The sequence below is a fragment of the Hemitrygon akajei genome, chromosome 4, assembly GCF_048418815.1.
Source record: "Hemitrygon akajei chromosome 4, sHemAka1.3, whole genome shotgun sequence".
NCBI lineage: Eukaryota > Metazoa > Chordata > Chondrichthyes > Myliobatiformes > Dasyatidae > Hemitrygon > Hemitrygon akajei.
The window spans coordinates 41880470-41898091 of record NC_133127.1 but is presented as its reverse complement, the minus strand read 5'-3'; the positions used below and the strand labels follow the sequence as shown (position 1 = coordinate 41898091).

General features: G+C 39.4%; 1 protein-coding gene across 1 annotated transcript; it reads right to left on the bottom strand.

Annotated features, from left to right (window-relative positions):
- Positions 1–1365: 1365 nt before the first annotated feature.
- LOC140726281 (hematopoietic prostaglandin D synthase-like) lies at positions 1366–16062 on the bottom strand. Its single transcript, XM_073042456.1, has 6 exons — positions 15882–16062; positions 11370–11510; positions 5502–5594; positions 5286–5395; positions 3794–3892; positions 1366–3012 (listed from the first exon to the last, which is right to left on the bottom strand). Exons 2-6 carry the CDS (start codon positions 11500–11502, stop codon positions 2851–2853), a joined length of 597 nt encoding a protein of 198 aa, XP_072898557.1. The 5' UTR covers positions 11503–11510; positions 15882–16062; the 3' UTR covers positions 1366–2850.
- Positions 16063–17622: the final 1560 nt, after the last annotated feature.

Below are 17622 nucleotides of genomic sequence, written 5' to 3'. Positions count from 1 at the left end.
TCCACAACAGCCAATGATTCATCCTGCTAGTTTCCCAAACACTCATTCTTTTGTATAAGTCAGGAGTTCATAATTGGGAGGACCCTAGGAAATTCTTAACAGCTGTGTATCCTAATTCTGGCTCAGTCTGCATATTATTAGCCAAATTATCACAAAAGGTTAAGCAATACAAAATATACTTGAATTATCTTGCAAGCCAATGACTTCCATAAATGTTAACAATGGTCCTAGGTTCAACTGTTATCAAAGTAAAAATGTGTTCTCTATGCAAACTTTCCAAGATCTAGTTAATGAAGTTGATTCAAGCTATTATTTCTGTGGGATTATAAATACTATTAAGGCTATTAATTGTATGCTATTATAATTATAAATTTATTTAAAATACTTTTTAAACATAGAGCAAAATTTCCAATCTCACAATTTAGTATCCTGAAATGTCACATCAGCACTGTGTCCCCTCCATTGATCATTCTCCACTTTTCAGTGCCTTGGAAAAGCAGTCAACATGGTCTAGGATCCTCCCTCTTCACCCTTCTCCCAATAGGTAAAAGATAGAAAACCAGGTACCATCAGATTCAAGCAGAGCTGCTTATATGAATGTTCAAGGGTGTGATGTGCCTTGGCCCTTGCAAATTACTTGTTTCTCCATTCTGCACTTTCTCTAAATACTGTTTTTTTGCTTTCTGTTTTTGTTTTTGCTATCTCAATTGTACTTATGTATGGAATGATCTGTCTAGATGGCATGCCAAACAAAAGTTTTTCACCTATATTTTGGTAGGTGTGACAATGATAATACCAATAGCTGTTGCCCAGTGTAGCCAAGAGTTCAGAATCATGTTTGCTAGAAGCTACTCAGTGTAGAGCAGACTGTAGCAAGTAAAACTTGCTCTTATTATTACTTTTCAAGTCTCGCACAGAATTTATCTTCAAATATTGTATACAAATGTTTTTTTTGTACCAATGAATGCAGTATTGAATTTATGCTGTACTGAACTTTTAAATCCCTTTTGCCAATCTGGGACATTTAATGGGGGGGGGGGGGCACAGCAGATAGAGATGCTGCCTGAGCTTCAGTAACCCACATTCAATTATGATCGGTCGTGCCGTTTGTATGGAATTTGCATTCTCCTGGTGACCACACAGGTTTCCTCTGGGTACTCCAGTTTCCTTCTCCATCCTAAAGATGAGGTTTGGTAGAATAATCAGCTACACTAAGTTGCTCAGTGTGTTGGTGAATGGGAGAATCTGGGAAAGTTGATGAAAACATGGGGAGGGGGGAGGTTGGGTTATTGTGGGTGGGTGCATGGCACTACCTCAGTGAGCCAAAGGATTGTTATGCTATAAAATTAACTTGCATCTCATATATTTGATTCACCTGCTGAAATGTTTATTGCAGGTAAAATACATGCACCATTTGGTTGTCATAGTCATTAATAATATGTACAGATGAGTGCAGTAATTCATGTTTAAGAAAACCACAACTAACAATGTAAAGCTGCCTTACAGTAATTAAGTTACATATGTTAAATTGCTTAGATTATTAAACATCTCCATTGCTGTATTGACAGCTATAATCTTGATAGAATATTACAATGCACATCCAAGTTGGTGTATTTCACAAGATGGCTTCAAGAATATTCTAGCCTTTCTCTAAATATGCATACTGCTCACCTCAAAGCACTCCGTGTTCTCATCGCTACAGGAAATGGTATTTATTCTGAATTTTACATTTAGTTTCTGGGCTTTCATAAATGACCTTTAGTTTTATACTTCCCTACCTTGTTCCATCAAATTATCTTCCAGTGATAAAGGCCTCTTCCCTAAGCCTTCCCTTTTGATGAAATATGATACCCATCATGTTTACCCTTTTCCAATAGCATTCACCTTACATTTTTGCTGCTATTCTTGGTCATCTTTTCCCTTTTCCTTTGCATAATGATGAGTATGTAATATTCAAGTGTATTCTAAACAATAGCAAATAAATGTTTAACACAACTGCACTACTCTTCAGTTCCACTCCTAAAATTGGGCTGTCTACACCTCTACTTTTAGTCGTTTGTTTGTTTCAATGTCAATATCCTATTTATCCTTTTATTTGTTTCTTTTCATCTAACTGAAGTGCAATGTATCACTTGCTGAAATTTTATTTCCCAGTATGTCTGTACTGCAAATTCATAAACATTTTGTCACCTGACACAACCCTTCTCAGTGTTACTTAAACCCGTTTAGGAGCACCTTTAAATTCTGAAATCACTTTTATTTATTGCATTGCCGAAACTGTTCATTTAAATATTTCAATCTGACAAGAAGAAGACAATGTTGCTTAGACATAACCAGGTGTCACAGAACAGGCCAGAATGACAACTGCCCCATCTCATCCCAAGTGCTGAGTAGACGGATGCCATTCAGGCCCTGAGCTTAATCTGTATCTTAACTACATTTCTCACAATCCCTAACCCTATATCAATTTATCACTCAGTTCTGAATTCTCTCTAAAGCTCCATTTAGTTTTGTGAGAATAGGTTATTGATTTCTACTGCCTTTTATGAAGAAATGCTTCCTAATATTGCAGAAACTTTGTTATAGGATCAGCCTTGTCCACCAAATGCCTCTATTAGTTCACCCTTTCAATCTAATGTACTGGAGGGAATATGAGCCTCGTCTTTGGAGCCTCTTTAACATCCTAACAGATTAGAAACTGAAAGTTTCAATCTTTGAAATTTATAGCAATTACTCCAAGATAAAGACTAGTATTTACAACTTGAAGATACTGTGTGAATCGTACTTTATTCTGGAAGTGTAAAATCCTTTTAAGTGTAATAGCTTTTCCAGAGAACTGATGCTGTAACTTTACAGTGGAGTCTTTGGTCTCTGTTCTATCCAACTTGCAATTTGAGGGAGAGCTTCAATTCGTTCTTTCAAAGCCAGCAAACTGGGATAGTTATGCAGGTTGGCATTTAGGCTGATGAGAGTGATCGAACAGACAGCCCAGTGAAAATCTGCCCAGGTAACCTAGAAGCAAAAATGATTTTAAAGTTAGTTTTTTTTATATTTGAAGTCAAAGACAAGATCACGAACAATTGTTAAAGTGGCTGGTATTGGAGCGAAAAATATGAGCTGCTGGAGAAACTCAAGTCAGGCAGCATCTGTAGAGGTAAATGATAATCAATGTTTCAGGTCATGACCCTTCACCTGGACTGAGATTTAGCTGTATGTAGTTTAGGAATTGGAATCTGGGCTGCTCTATTTGGCAGTTCTGCTCATTGGGTGAAATGGCAGCCACTAGATTGGGTGAATGGAAATGAGTAAGCAAATGTGTTTGCTGACTTTGTTTGCCAGAGACAGGTGCTTCTACAAAGGAAAATAGCTAACCATAATACATATATGGCAACGTCTCGAGCAGTTTCTATCCTGCTATTATAAGACACCAGAATGAACCTCTGTCACAATAAAGATGAACTCTTTTCTCAATCTATTTTGTCATCACCCTTACACTTTATTGCCTGCACTTTCTCTAACTGTAACATCAACATTCTGCATATTTCCCTTTTGTACTACTTCTCTATAAAAACATGGAATGATCTGTGTGGATGGCATGTACGTAAACGCAAGTTCTTCCACTATCTTGGTACATGTGGCAATAAGAAACCAATTATCAATTCTAAGCACATACAGTGTATCAGGCTGCCAGTCTAAAATGAATGCTAAGTCAACTGGCTCTCTGGATTCTGCTGCATGTGATGTTTATTTTGCTATAGTTAGTCATCAAGATAACTCATTAAGTTATACTCACTGAATCACCAACAAACCAAGATCGGTCCCCCAGGAGTTTGGTCAAGCCTTCCAGAAGTATGGGTACTTTATTGGTGACAATGTCTTCATTCATCCTTTGCTGGAAAGAAGAATGTTGTTAAGACAACATGAGGAAATCGGCAGGTGCTGGAAATTCAAACAACACACACAAAATGCTGGTGGAACACAGCAGGCCAGGCAGCATCTATAAGGAGAAGCACTGTTGACGTTTTGGGCCGAGACCCTTTGTCAGGACAATTGTTAAGACAATCTCAATGTGGGGTTGAGATTGCAAAGCGCTGGAAAAGGCAGGTAAGAAGGGGAATGTCACAAATGTAATGGGGAATTCAATATGCAAGGGGATTGTGAAAATCAGGTTGGTGTCAAATTGCAGGAGGGGGAATTTTCTGAGTGCCTATGAGAGGACTTTTTAAAGCAGCTTGTGATTGAGCCTGCCAGGGGAAATGCTATCTTAGATTGGGTGTTGGAATTAAATGCAATTATTACATTAAGAAACATTTAGACACTTGACCAATCAAGACAGAAGGGTAGGGTCCTACTGCAGCAAAAGGGATTAATGTAGAGGGGCAAAACAAGGACATGGGCACATTTCTGTGCTGTATATCTCAATGGATAAGAAATTCTGCAGTTACGTAAAGAAACAATAAAGATAACTAGGTTACTGCGAACAGTAGTAGATAGAGCACAGTCCCTCAGGAAAAAACATTCCCCACAATCGTGCACATCTATAAAGAGTACTGCCTTAAGAAGGCAGCACCTATCACCATGGACCCCACTGCTCCCCTACCACCCAGTCCACACCCTCACTGCTGCCATTGGGAAGGAGATACCGCAGCCTTAGGTCCCACACCACCAAGTTACTACTCTTCAACCATCAGGCTCCTGAATCAGCATGGATAACATCACTCACCAACACTGAACTGATTCTTCAAAATGTAGACTCACTTTCTACAACTTGTGTTCTCAGTATTATTTCTTTATTATGATTATTATTTTCAGTTTATCTTTTGCATATTGATACTTTGATATTAAATCTACCTTGAACTAGGAATTAAAGAGATGAATTTATAATAGGGAATAAAGAAATGACAAATGTTAAATAAATACTTTATGTCTGTTTATCATCATAGCATAAAAAGGGGAGAGTCAAAAGACAAGAGGGACTAAAAGGTAATCATCGTAAAAGAGAGAGTACTGGAGAAGTTATGGGGTCTAAAACCGAGAACTTCTTTCAATGACTGTCTCCAAGGATCCTGAAAAAGGTAGGTGCAGCAATAATAAACAGTAAGACTCCTAAGGTTCTGGGAAGACATCAGCTTTTAAGGAACCAAATATAACAAGTCCAGATTCTTACGACACCGCTATACATTTGAAAATCCAACATTTCAAAATATGAGCAAAAATGCTACCTGCTAATTTGATATCAGTGTCACAGATACTACAATATTATACAGCATAAAACTCAGTCTTACTTTCACAGCCTCATTCCTCTCGGTCCAAGGAAATTGGTTCATGTAGTCATTGATTGTGTCCACAATGGCATCCACTTGAGCTTGTTCAATGCTGCTTTTCCCAGCTAAGCCTAAGTAAAAAATTTTTAAATGTGTATGTTATGTGAATAAATCCATCATTGTTATGAGATCACACTAAACTCCTAATATGAATGAGAAAATAATGATTAACGTTACCTGTTTCTCTAGCCAGGTACCTTGCAATGGCAGTGCTCTGGTTCAGTTCAATATTATCTATTTTCAGAATCGGAAGTTGTTTAAACAGCAGATCTGGAACAGGAGCCATACAGACCAATTAAATATACTCTTTTCCTGAAGGAACTGGTACTGGAAACAATATCAGCTTTACTGGTGCATTATGTCACCTTATTCATTTAAATAAAATATCTATGGAACAGGTTGATATCTGCCTCTGCCCTTGTTCTGTCAATCTATCAGATAGTTATGTGTCTTTTCTATTTTGCTGGAACCATTGCTGCATTTGTACGTTGTTTGCCATAGACTAGGCTCAATGGAACAGGACAGCTTGGATCACCAGTCCATGAAAAATCCATTGATAAGTAGCTTTCATTGTAAAGATGGATTTTTTGTGTCTGTTGTTGCATTAGTGCAGTGGAATTACTCAGAAGCTTGTAATGCTTTATCATTTACCTTCAGAATTGTCCGTAGGCCTAGGCCTAGAGTCCTTCTCTTCATCTTAAACCACCTCTTCAAAAATTGCCACATTGGACTGTCTTTAGAATGAATATTTCCCTCCAATTTTCTACTACACTGGTAATTTGTTCAATCCCAGAAGTCAGTGGACGGCATGTAAGGGGTAGATGAGGGAGGTAATTCAGGAGGGCGAGACTGACATCACAGCCCAAATTGGGCGAGTCCATTCAACGCTCAGAAAGCGCACTTCACGCTCCTCATCAGTCTGTCCTCCCCCTCCATCCAGTACAAAGCTTACCAATTATCCTTACCATCCTCTCCTCTGTGCAATACAGCACTTTTCCTTTTGTTTTACCTCACAGTATTTCCATATGAAATCATCTGTGGATGGCACACAAACAAAAGAGTGTGATAATAAACTAATTTCAGGTTCCTAAAACTCTTAATGACTATTTCCAGTACTAAAAAACACATTAGCTCTTTTTCTCTGTGCTATCTGGCCACAGTGTTTCTGGGCATTCTGGTCTAGATATCCTTATTTCTGCAAGAGTTTGCTTTTGTATTAAACAAATAAACAGCTGTGTCGGCATCTGTAGAGCTCTGTACAATACAATGCTACTAAACACAAAATGCTGGAGGAATTCAACAGGCTAGGCAGCATTTATGGTAAAAATTACAGTTGGTGTTTGTGCCTTTTCTATTCACCACATAGTATTACTGAAAAGGGTTACTCTCTCTATACCAAATACTGGAAATGAGAGGGGAAAAAAACATGGAAAAGTCAGATTATTGCAAATAAACCAGTAACCCTTGCTGTCAGGTCAATTGCTCTCCTCCATTTCAGGTCTTTCAGCCACACCCACTACTATTGTCTGGAGCTCAGGCTATAAGGGTATTCCTCTCAGGAATCAAAGCACAGATTGTCAGTCTAACCTTGGCCCACAATGGTGTTTACGCTCTACACAAGCCTCTTCTCAAGTTGCACAGTAAGCATGTCCTCCTATTCCTTTCTCCCTTGTGTATTAAATTAACTTTTCATCAAATTCAAATGTGGATTTCATGAACTTTCAGTTCTGGGTTCAAACCTGCATAAAACTGCTTTATAGTATACAGGACAGAAGCAAACTGTTCACCATGATTATACAAGTGATTTATACTCCAAGTTATAGGTAGAGTCCTACTATCCTAGTGCCCAGATCCACCATGGGCCTTCCAACTACCAACTAATTACACTAATCCCATTCATCAACACATAAAGTCATAGAGCATAGCAATAGCCCCTTTCACCCAACTCACCTGTGCTGATCAAGTTGCCTAACTGAGCTACTCCATGTGCCTGCATTTGACTCCTATCTCTCTACACTTTTCTCAACCACATGCCTGACTAAATATCTTTAAAACAGCATAATTGTACCCACCTCTACTACCTCCTCTGACAGCTCATTCCATACCCACATCCACTGTAAAAACCAAAAAACACCCTCTCAGGTCCATTTGTAAATCTTTCTCCTTGAACTTTAAACTAATTCTCCTATTTACTTTAAGAAGTACAGAAGCATGAAATCCCACACCACCATATTTAGAAAAAGCTGTTTCTCAACAACATGCTAGCGTAGTGGTTAACATAACCTTTAGATTAGCAGAGATTGAAAGATCAGAGTTCAATTCTTGATGCTGTCTGCAAGGAATCTACATTCTCCCTGTGACCATTTGGGTTTCCTCCCACATTCCAAAGATCTATGGCTTAGGGATAGTAAGTTGTGGGCATGCTATATTGGCACCTGAAGCATAGCAACACCTGTGGGTATCCTTGGAGTGTGTTGGTCATTGATGCAAATGATGCAGTTCACTGTATATTTTGATGTCCCTATATACATGAGACAAATAAAGCTAGTCTTTATAACATCAAGTCCTTGAATTGACCTGCATTACCCCTACTCTACCTCAGTAATGGAACACCACAAGCATGAACTTGTCTTTAATTGAATTTCTTTTCCATGAATGTTTTGTTCTGCATGTATTTTTTCTCTTCACTGTCTTGTATAACTAACATATAACTTGCATTCTGTCTGACTCTGCATGTTCATAGATTAGATTAGATTGTCTGCAGATGTTCAGATGTGCAAATGTACCATGGAGAGTATTCTGACCAGTTGCATCACTGTCTGGTATGGAAGTGCCAATGCACAAAACCAGAAAAACCTGCAGAGGGCTGTAAGCTCAGGTAGCTGCATTATGGGCACTAGCCTCAGCACCATCGAGGATATCTTCAAAGTGTGATGCTTCAAGAAAGTAACATACATCATTAAGGACCCTCACCATCTGGGACATGTCCTCTCCTCACTATTATCATCAGATAGATACTTTATCGATCCCAAAGGAAATTACAGTGTCACAGTATCATTACAAGTATGCAGATATACAAATATTGAAAGAGAAATAAAAAATAAGTTACCTTAAACAGTCTAACAGGAGGGGTCACCACTTCCCCGGCTATAGGTTGACACATATAGAGTCTAATGGCCAAAGGTAAGAATTACGTAATATAGCACTCTTTGGAGCAGTACAATTGTCTTGGGAGGTACAAAAGCCTGAAGATACACACTCAACATTTTAGCAGCAGCTTCTTCTCCATCACCATTAGATTTATGAATAGTCCATGAACCCATGAAAACTACCTCACTATTTAATCAACACTCACAAAATGCTGGTGGAACGCAGCAGGCCAGGCAGCATCTATAGGAAGAAGCACAGTTGACGTTTCGGGCCCAGACCCTTTGTCAGGATTTCCTTGTGCTTACTATTTAATCTCTTTTTTTATTTTTTATATATTCTTATTGTAATTTACAGCAATTTTTATATATTGCACTGTTCTGCTGCAAAACAATTTCATGGCATTAATCAGTGATAATAAACCTGATTCTGATTCAGTTCTCATGGGGGATTTGAACTTGCACATTGATTGGGCAAATCAAGTTAGCCAAGGCAGTCCAGGGGAGAACTTCATAGAAGGCATCCATGATAGTTTTATTGAATGGCATGTTACTGAACCTACAAGGGAGATGCTATATTTGATCTGATCCTGTGCAATGAAAGTAATGATCTTGTAGGTAGGAATCGTCTTGGAAAGAGTGATCACAGTATGACTAAAATTCTCATACAAATGAAGAGTGCAATAGTTTGATCTAAATCCAGTGGATTAAGCTTAAACAAGAGAGACTTTTGTTTTTTTTTGTATTTGCACACTCGGTCTTTTGCACATTGGTTGTCAGTCTTTTTTTCTGTGTAGTTTTCATTCATTCTATTGTATTTCTTTGTTCTACTGTGAATCCCTGCAAGGAAATGAACCTCAGGGTAGTATATAGTGACATACATGTACTTTGATAATAATTTTACTTTGAACTACAATGAGATGAGGGAGGAGCTGACTAGCGTAGACTGGGAACACAGACTATATGATGGGACCGTTGAAAAACAATGGAAGACATTCAGGAAGATTTTTCACAGTGCTCAACATATGGATATCCCAATTAAAGCGGGGTTAGTAAGGCCGGAGACAGCCAGTCTTGGATAACTAAGAAAATTAAAGAAGACATCAAACTAAAAGGTCATGCATCCAAAATTGCCAAAAGTAACAGAAACTGGAAGATTCAGTTAACTTTAAAAAAACAAAGAACCACTGAGCAAGCAATAAGGAAAAGGAAGATAGATTGTGAAAACAAACTAGTTACAAAGTATGAAAACAAATAGTAAATATTTTGATAATTATGTAAAGTGGAAAAGGATGGCTTAAGTGAAAGTAGATCCCTTGAAAGGTGAGAAGGTGGAGGGAATATTGGGTAATGTGGAAATAGCCATGACTAATTTGTGTCTGTCTTTACTGTGGAGGACAGGCCTGACATGCTAAAAAGAGATGTTATGGATGCAATGGGAGGCAAGGACCATGTTGCAATCATTGTCACTAAAGAGGCAGTGATGAGCAAACTAATGGGCCTAAAGATAGACTAGTCCCCTGGTCCTGATAGGATGCATCCCAGGATACTGAAAGAAATGGCAAAAGTTGTACTAGATGAGTTTGCAATTGTTTACCAAAATACACTGGACTCTGGGCAGTCCCAACAGACTGGAAGACAACAAAGTTCACACCACTGTTTTAAAAAATGCAGGCGAAATGGCTAACTATAGGCCAGTTAGCTTAATGCTTGAAGCTATTGTTGTTGAGTGGCTCGCCGAGCTGGCTTGTTAGATTGCAGATGTTTCATTACCCAGCTAGGCAACATCATTAAGGAAGAAAAACTAAACACCTGGGTAAAAGTGGTTCCATTAGGTAGATACAGCATGCATTCATGAAGGATGGGTCCAGGATGACAAAATTACTGGAGTTCTTTGAGGATTTAATGAGCATAGAGAATAAAGCAGAACTGGTAGATGTTGTACAGTTGGATTTCCAGAAGGCATTTGATAAGGTGCCATCTTAGATAGCACTACAAGTAATTATGTCACCTGGACTACCTTGGTCCCCACTTTATGCCAGGCATTCCTCTACCCCATCTCTGCAACTTAAAACACAATTATTTTCCCACTTTTCCAGTTCTGATGAAGGGTTATTGATAATAGACTAACTATCTTTCCCTCCTCATTGATGCTGCCTGATCTGCTGAGAATATACAGCATTTTTATTGTTTTTATTTCAGATTTCTAGCATTTGTATTCTTTTTCTTTTCAATGATCTGTGTATAAACTGACTGCTCAATTTTCAACTTCATAAGTGACTAAACCTCAAGATGTACTTCAGTATACTATGATGAGATGGACTCTCAACATTATGGCCTTGCACCTGATTGTCTACTTTCTCTGTAGCTGCAACATTTTATTCTACATTCAGCTATTGTTTATATACTACCTCAATGCTCCACTGTAACAAATGCCAAGGTAGTGCAGCAGTTAGCATGACACTGTTCCAGCTCAGGACATTCTGGAGTTTGGAGTTCAATTCTGGTGCCATTCTGTAACGATTGTCTGTATGTCCTCCCCGTGGAATGAATGGGTTTTCTTTGGTTTCCTCCCACAGTCCAAAGAAGTACTGGGTAGGTTAATTATCATTATAAATTGTCCTGTGATTAGGTTAGGGTTAATCAAGTTTGTCAGGAGTTGCTGGGGCAGCATGGTTCGAAGGGCCAGAAGGGCCTAGTCTGCTCTATATCGCTAAGTATAAATATGTATGAATGGTATGCAGGAGAAGTTTACCCTGGTACATTGGACTACAATAAACCAAAACCAAATCCAATTGGCTGTGAAATAATTTAGAATATCATGAAAAACATTACATGTATGCCAGTCCTTCAACAGTTTCAGAGGTGACAAATGTAATTTGTAATCCATACTACTTACTTGATTTTAAATGGTCCCAAACAGATCTTTCAATTGTTTCATCTTCATAATTTATTCCACTGTATGCAAAAATGTATCGAGCTGTTTCTGCTCTCCCTCTCAGTTTGAAATACGTTAATTTATAGTTTGGCATGTTTAAACCTATCAGGGATTACAGGAAGAAATGTGAAACGAACACAAGCATAATTTTAATATTCTGCCAATAAAAGAAAGTATAAACAAATATTATACCAAACAATAGGTACTAGTGAACATTGAAAGATACTATTCAACTGCAATATTGTTATCTTAAAAATCTCCAATAAATAGAAAAAACAGTGGGACTTTTGTTAAATATGAACCATAGTTGTAATTTCTTCTTTTGGATTCCTCCCAACCATTTTATTCCTTACAAGATATTTGCATCCCTCCGCCCCTGTAGTTGAGGTCTGTTATGCACCCCAGTCCAGATGTCTAAAACATCATCTGTTCATTCATTTCCATGCTGACCTGCTGAGTTACTTCAGTATTTTGCATGTGTTGCTCTAGATTTCCAGCATCTGCAGAATTTCCTGTGAGTCTATTATGCATCTTCCCTTTCTATGGCTTTGTTGTTGACAGTTACATCTTAAGTTACTTAGATCTTAATCTCTGGAACTTCCTCCCAGATCTTTCCACTCCTCTGCTGCTAACTTTTTTTTTTGAGGTCTTCCTTAAAAGCTTGATCAAGCTTTTGGTCACTTGTTCTAATATCTCCCTTAGTAACTCATGGACAATTCTTTGTCTGGTAGCAGCTTCTGGCTATTATTTTTCCAGATTAAAGGCGTCATGTAAGTGCATTTTTTGATGACAACAAAACACAGATCAAATGGCACAAACACCCTGAGGAGTAAGTCTTTGATATCTGACGACGCTGCAACCAGGCAGGATGTACAACATCTTTGCTTCTAAAACATTCCAATAAGATTTTGTTTTAGTATGCACATACTTAAGATTTACAAGATTCCTATTACCTGAAGTTATTCCTGAATTTTCAAGGCTTTTGAGACTGTAGAAATGCAAAGTCATAAATTATGTAACACTTGGTTTATGAGGGGTGATTGATAAGTTTGTGGCCTAAGGTAGAAGGAGATGAGTTATACGGTTCTCGTTACATGCACATGCAGGTCAGCTCTTTGAATGATTCTGCAGAAAGTTCGAAGTTAATAACTCATCGGGGTGATTGATAAGTTTGTGGCCTAATGTAGATGAGATGAGTTATACAGCTCTAGTTACATGCACATGCAAGTAAACTCTTTGAGTGATTATGCAGAAAGTTTGAAGTTAATAACTCATCTCCTTCTACCTTAGGCCACAGATTTATCAATCACCCCTGATGAGTTATTAACTTCAAACTTTCTGCATAATCACTCAAAGAGTATAACTGTGTGTGCATGTAATGAGAGCTGTATAACTCAACTCCTTGAATCCCCCTGCTGTGGACACTTTCTGGAGGTCCAAGATCCGTATGCTCCATGACCGCTGGACTAAGTATGTAAATGTAGGAGAGGACTATGTTGAAAAATAAATGCGCTAGATTTTCTAAAACTGACTCCTACCTTAGGCCACAAACTTATCAATCACCCCCCCCCCCCCCCCCCCGTATCGTTCTTTTTACAGGGAAGCTTCAAGAATTATTTAACTGATGGGTTGATGACATTTAAAGGATTTTTGTAGGGTTTAATTGTTAGAAATTATTTAAAAAGGTACTAGAGAAGCCAGGAATTAGAGCACATAATAGATTAACAGTTTAACTATTCCTTGGGTAATGATGCTGCAAAAACAGTACTGAACATGTACAATTTTGTCCCTTAGAAACACTTAGAAAGTTGGACATCAAAGGAAATGTCAGGCAGAGTTTAGATAAATAAGGGCTACAGAGAGCTAGATGTTGCTGAGATACAGGTTAAGAATGATCCCATTGAATAGGGAAGTGGACTCAATGGCTGTATGTCTCCTGTTCTTATGTTCCAATACCATTCTTTGGTTCAATAACAAGTGATTGTGGACTTCAGGAAGGGGCAGGTCAAGTCAAGACAAGTCACTTTTTATTGTCATTTTGACCATAACTGCTGGTACAGTACACAGTAAAAATGAGGCAACATTTTTCAGGACCATGGTGCTACACGAAACAATACAAAAACTACACTGAACTACGTAAAACAACACAAAAAACTACACTAGACTACAGACCTACACAGGACTGCATAAAGTGCACAAAAACAGTGCAGGCATTGCAATAAATAATAAACAAGACAGTAAGTTGGTGTCAGTCCAAACGCTGGGTTTTGAGGAATCTGATGGCTTGGAGGAAGAAACTGTTACATGTCTGGTTGTGTGGTAAACTATGTGTATACCTGTCTGGACACGCCCCTCTGCTGACTGCTCCTGTGGCACCTCCCACAGACCTCTGTATAAAGGGGATTGGAGGCCCTCAGTCTCCAAGATGTCGTGGTCACGTTTGCAGCTAATTAAAAGCCCATCTTTTGCCTCCCGTCTCCGAGAGTTATTGATGGTGCATCAGGTTGTGAGAGCCCGAATGCTTCGGTGCCTTTTCCCAGATGGCAGGAGGGAGAAGAGTTTGTATGAGGGGTCCGTGGGGTCCATAATGCTGTTTGCTTTGCGGATGCAGTGTGTAGTGTAAATGTCTGTAATGGCGGAAAGAGAGACCCCGATGATCTTCTCAGCTGACCTCACTATCCGCTGCAGGGTCTTGCGATCCGAGATGGTGCAATTCCCAAACCAGGCAGTGATGCAGTTGTTCAGGATGCTCTCAATACAACCCCTGTATAATGTGATGAGGATGGGGGGTGGGAGATGGACTTTCCTCAGCCTTCGCAAAAAGTAGAGACGCTGCTGGGCTTTCTTTGCTATGGAGCTGGTGTTGAGAAACCAGGTGAGATTCTCCGCCAGGTGAACACCAAGAAATTTGGTGTTCTTAACGATCTCTACCGAGGAGCCGTCGATGTTAAGCGGGGAGTGGTTGCTCCGTCCCCTCCTGAAGTCAACAACCATCTCTTTTGTTCACATTCAGAGACAGGTTATTGGCTCTGCACCCGTCCGTTTGCCGTTGCACCTCCTCTCTGTAAGCTGACTTGTTCTTGCTGATGAGACCCACCACGGTTGTGCCATCGACGAACTTGATGATATGGTTCGAGCTGTGTGTTACAGCAAAGTCGTGGGTCAGCAGAGTGAACAGCAGTGGACTGAGCACACAGCCGGGGGGGGGGGGGGGTGCTCAGGGTGATGGTGTTGGAGATGCTGCTCCCGATCCGGACAGACTGAGTTCTCCCAGTCAGGAAGCCTAGTATCCAGTTGCAGAGGGGGGAGTTCAGGCCCAGTAGGCTCAGCTTTCCAATCAATTTCTGAGGAATGATTGTGTTGAATGCTGAACTGAAGTCTATGAACAGCATTCCAACGTACGTGTCTTTTTTGTCCAGGTGGGTTAGGGTCAGGTGGAGGGTAGGACGAAGGAACACATACCTATCCTCACAGAGGGATCAGAAGTGGAGAGGGTAAGCAACTTCAAGTTCCTGGGTGTCAAGATCTCTGAGGATATAACCTGGTTCTAACATATTGATATAGTCATAAAGAAGGCAAGACAACGGGTATACTTTATTGGGAGTTTGAAGCGATTTGGCACGGCGCAAGTACACTAAAAAAAAATTAAATAGTTGTGTCGTGGAGAGCATTCAGACAGGCTGCATCACTGTCTGGTATGGAGGGGCTACTGCACAGCACCGAAAGAAACTGCAGAAGGTTGTAAATCTAGTCAGCTCCATCTTGGGCACTAGCCGACAAAGTACCCAGGTCATCTTTAGGGAGCGGTGTCTCAGAAAGGCAGCGTCCATTATTAAAGACGTCCAGCACCCAGGGCGTGCCCTTTTCTCACTGTTACCATCGGGTAGGAGATACAGAAGCCTGAAGGCACACACTCAGCGGTTCAGGATCAACTTCTTCCCCTCTGCCATCCGATTCCAAAATGGACTTTGAAGCTTTGGACACTACCTCACTTTTTTTAATGTACAGTAATTCTGTTTTGCACGTTTTTAATAATCTATTCAATATACGTAATTGATTTACTTTATTATTATGTTTTATTTTATTTATTATTATCTCTCTCTCTCTCTCTCTCTCTCTCTCCTAGATTATGTATTGCATTGAACTGCTGCTACTAAGTTAACAAATTTCACGTCGCATGCTGGTGATAATAAACCTGATTCGGATTCAGAAACAAGATGAAGCAAAAAACTCAGACAGGCCAGTTTATCGGAGTTCAGAACCTTCAATGCATACAATACATTCTGCCTGGGAACTTTTTTAAGTATTTGAAAAAACTGTTTCATAAGGGGTTATCCCCATCCGCATTTGTAATGAAAATTTTAATTTTTTTTTAATGTATCATCACTTTTCAAATAAAGATCTGAACAGCTCAGACCAGACCACTTTCATTTCACAACAAAAGAGTTCTTTATAATCCGTTGTTACACTTACCCACGCTGTTTGATCTCGGTACTACTGTGAGATGTGCTCAGTTCCCTTATATCGAACGGTACTGAAATCAAAGTCTATCAAATAACGTTCTGTACTTCAGTGGAACTGGACCAGCAAACAGTTTAAGCCGTGACTATGATTTCACGGCTAGATAATGCCTCTTACCATCCTCCAGTGCTGTTTAAACACTTTCGTTTGGTGACGTAAGGCGCATAGCAGTTCCACAGGGGAGGGTGGAGTGAAAACAAGGATGGACTCATCTGAAACCTCAGTTTTGCAGCTGAGAATGGGATGAACTTAAGGCAATCTAATTGAAAATACTGCAGCTTCAACGTTTGCTATACAATAGATCTAAGACCATTTGCACTCTCAGAATCTTATGCAAAAGAACAGTTATTCAACCCGCATACTTGTACTGGTACTTTCTCATTCAAATGCACACAACAAATTTACCATAATAATTCCAATAAGCAGAGAAACTAGAGAAGCTCGGGCTATTTCTCAAAGCAAAAGCAATTCTGAGGAAAATTGAATTAAAGTTTCCAAAGTTACCAGCAATTTTTCTAGAGTGAGCTTTACCTATGGTTGTCAAGGTCACTAGCCAGATGACAAGAAAATTGACAAAAAAAATTGGATTTCTTGAGTTTATATGAGCCTGGAAGTTGAAGTGAATTGAATAGTGAGAAAGTCAGTTCCTTCAGGAAAAGAGTCAGAAAATGGGATCAGTTAGATAATTTCAAAAAACTCATACAGGCACAATGGATTAAACAATCTCCAGACTTGTTTGTATTATGTGCTCTTCTCCAAGCCTGAGACTTGGAAATATCTCTGTCCTTTGGAGTCAAAACTTCTTCCTATTTTGTACACAGATCACAGCTTTTCAAAACCAGGTCTCATCACCACCTTCTCAAGGGAAGCGAGGCATAGGTAATAAATGTTGGCCTTGAAAGTATACCCCAGTCTATAAGAGAAACTTAAAATCAATTATATCATAGGTCCGAAGTTTGGATCCATAGTGTGTATTTCTTGACCACTATCAACACTGTGGTCTATCCAAAATGTCATCAGATACAGGATACAAGGGCTAGAATATACAGCTTTCATTTACCAGATGCAGAATAGGCAATTTTCAGTTAATACCCATGCTTAATCCCAAAATGTACCTTCAGTATGAGGAGACAACTCACTTCCAGCACACCAAACGGAAATGATTTATCTATAGAGGTTCTAATCTTCTATCAGTTTAGTTGTTTTCACCATCAGTAGTACCTACAGGAAATGGTGCCACAAGATGGCAGCACCCATCATCAAAATTACACACACAATTGCTGGAGGAACTCAGCAGATCAGGCAGTATCTATGGAAAAGAGTCCCGATGAAGGATCTCTCCCTTCTTTGGAAAAGAGTAAACTGTTCTCACGACTGTTTACTCTTTTCCAGAGATGATGCCTGGCCTACTGAGGCCCTGTGGCATTTTGTGTGTATTGTTTTGATTTCCAGCACCTGTAGATTTTCTCTGGTTGTAACCCATCATCAAAGATTCCTAACTCCAGACCACTCCATCTTCTTGCAACCTCAATTGGGTAGGAGGTGAAGACACTTGAAGTACCACACAACCAGGTTCAACTAAAAGCTATTTCCCTTGAACCAACCAATGCAACCATAATCACTAGAGTTTAGAAACACCATGACCGCTTTGTTCACTTGCACTTGTTACATACTCCGTGGGTATCTTGTAACT

Coding starts and splice junctions, on each gene's coding strand:
- LOC140726281 (XM_073042456.1), bottom strand. CDS start 11,502: ATGCCAAACTATAAATTAACGTATTTCAAACTGAGAGGGAGAGCAGAA. Junction 5,396..5,501: donor GTACCTGGCTAGAGAAACAG/GTAACGTTAATC, acceptor TTTTTTACTTAG/GCTTAGCTGGGAAAAGCAGC. Junction 3,013..3,793: donor CTTGGTTTGTTGGTGATTCA/GTGAGTATAACT, acceptor TTTTGCTTCTAG/GTTACCTGGGCAGATTTTCA.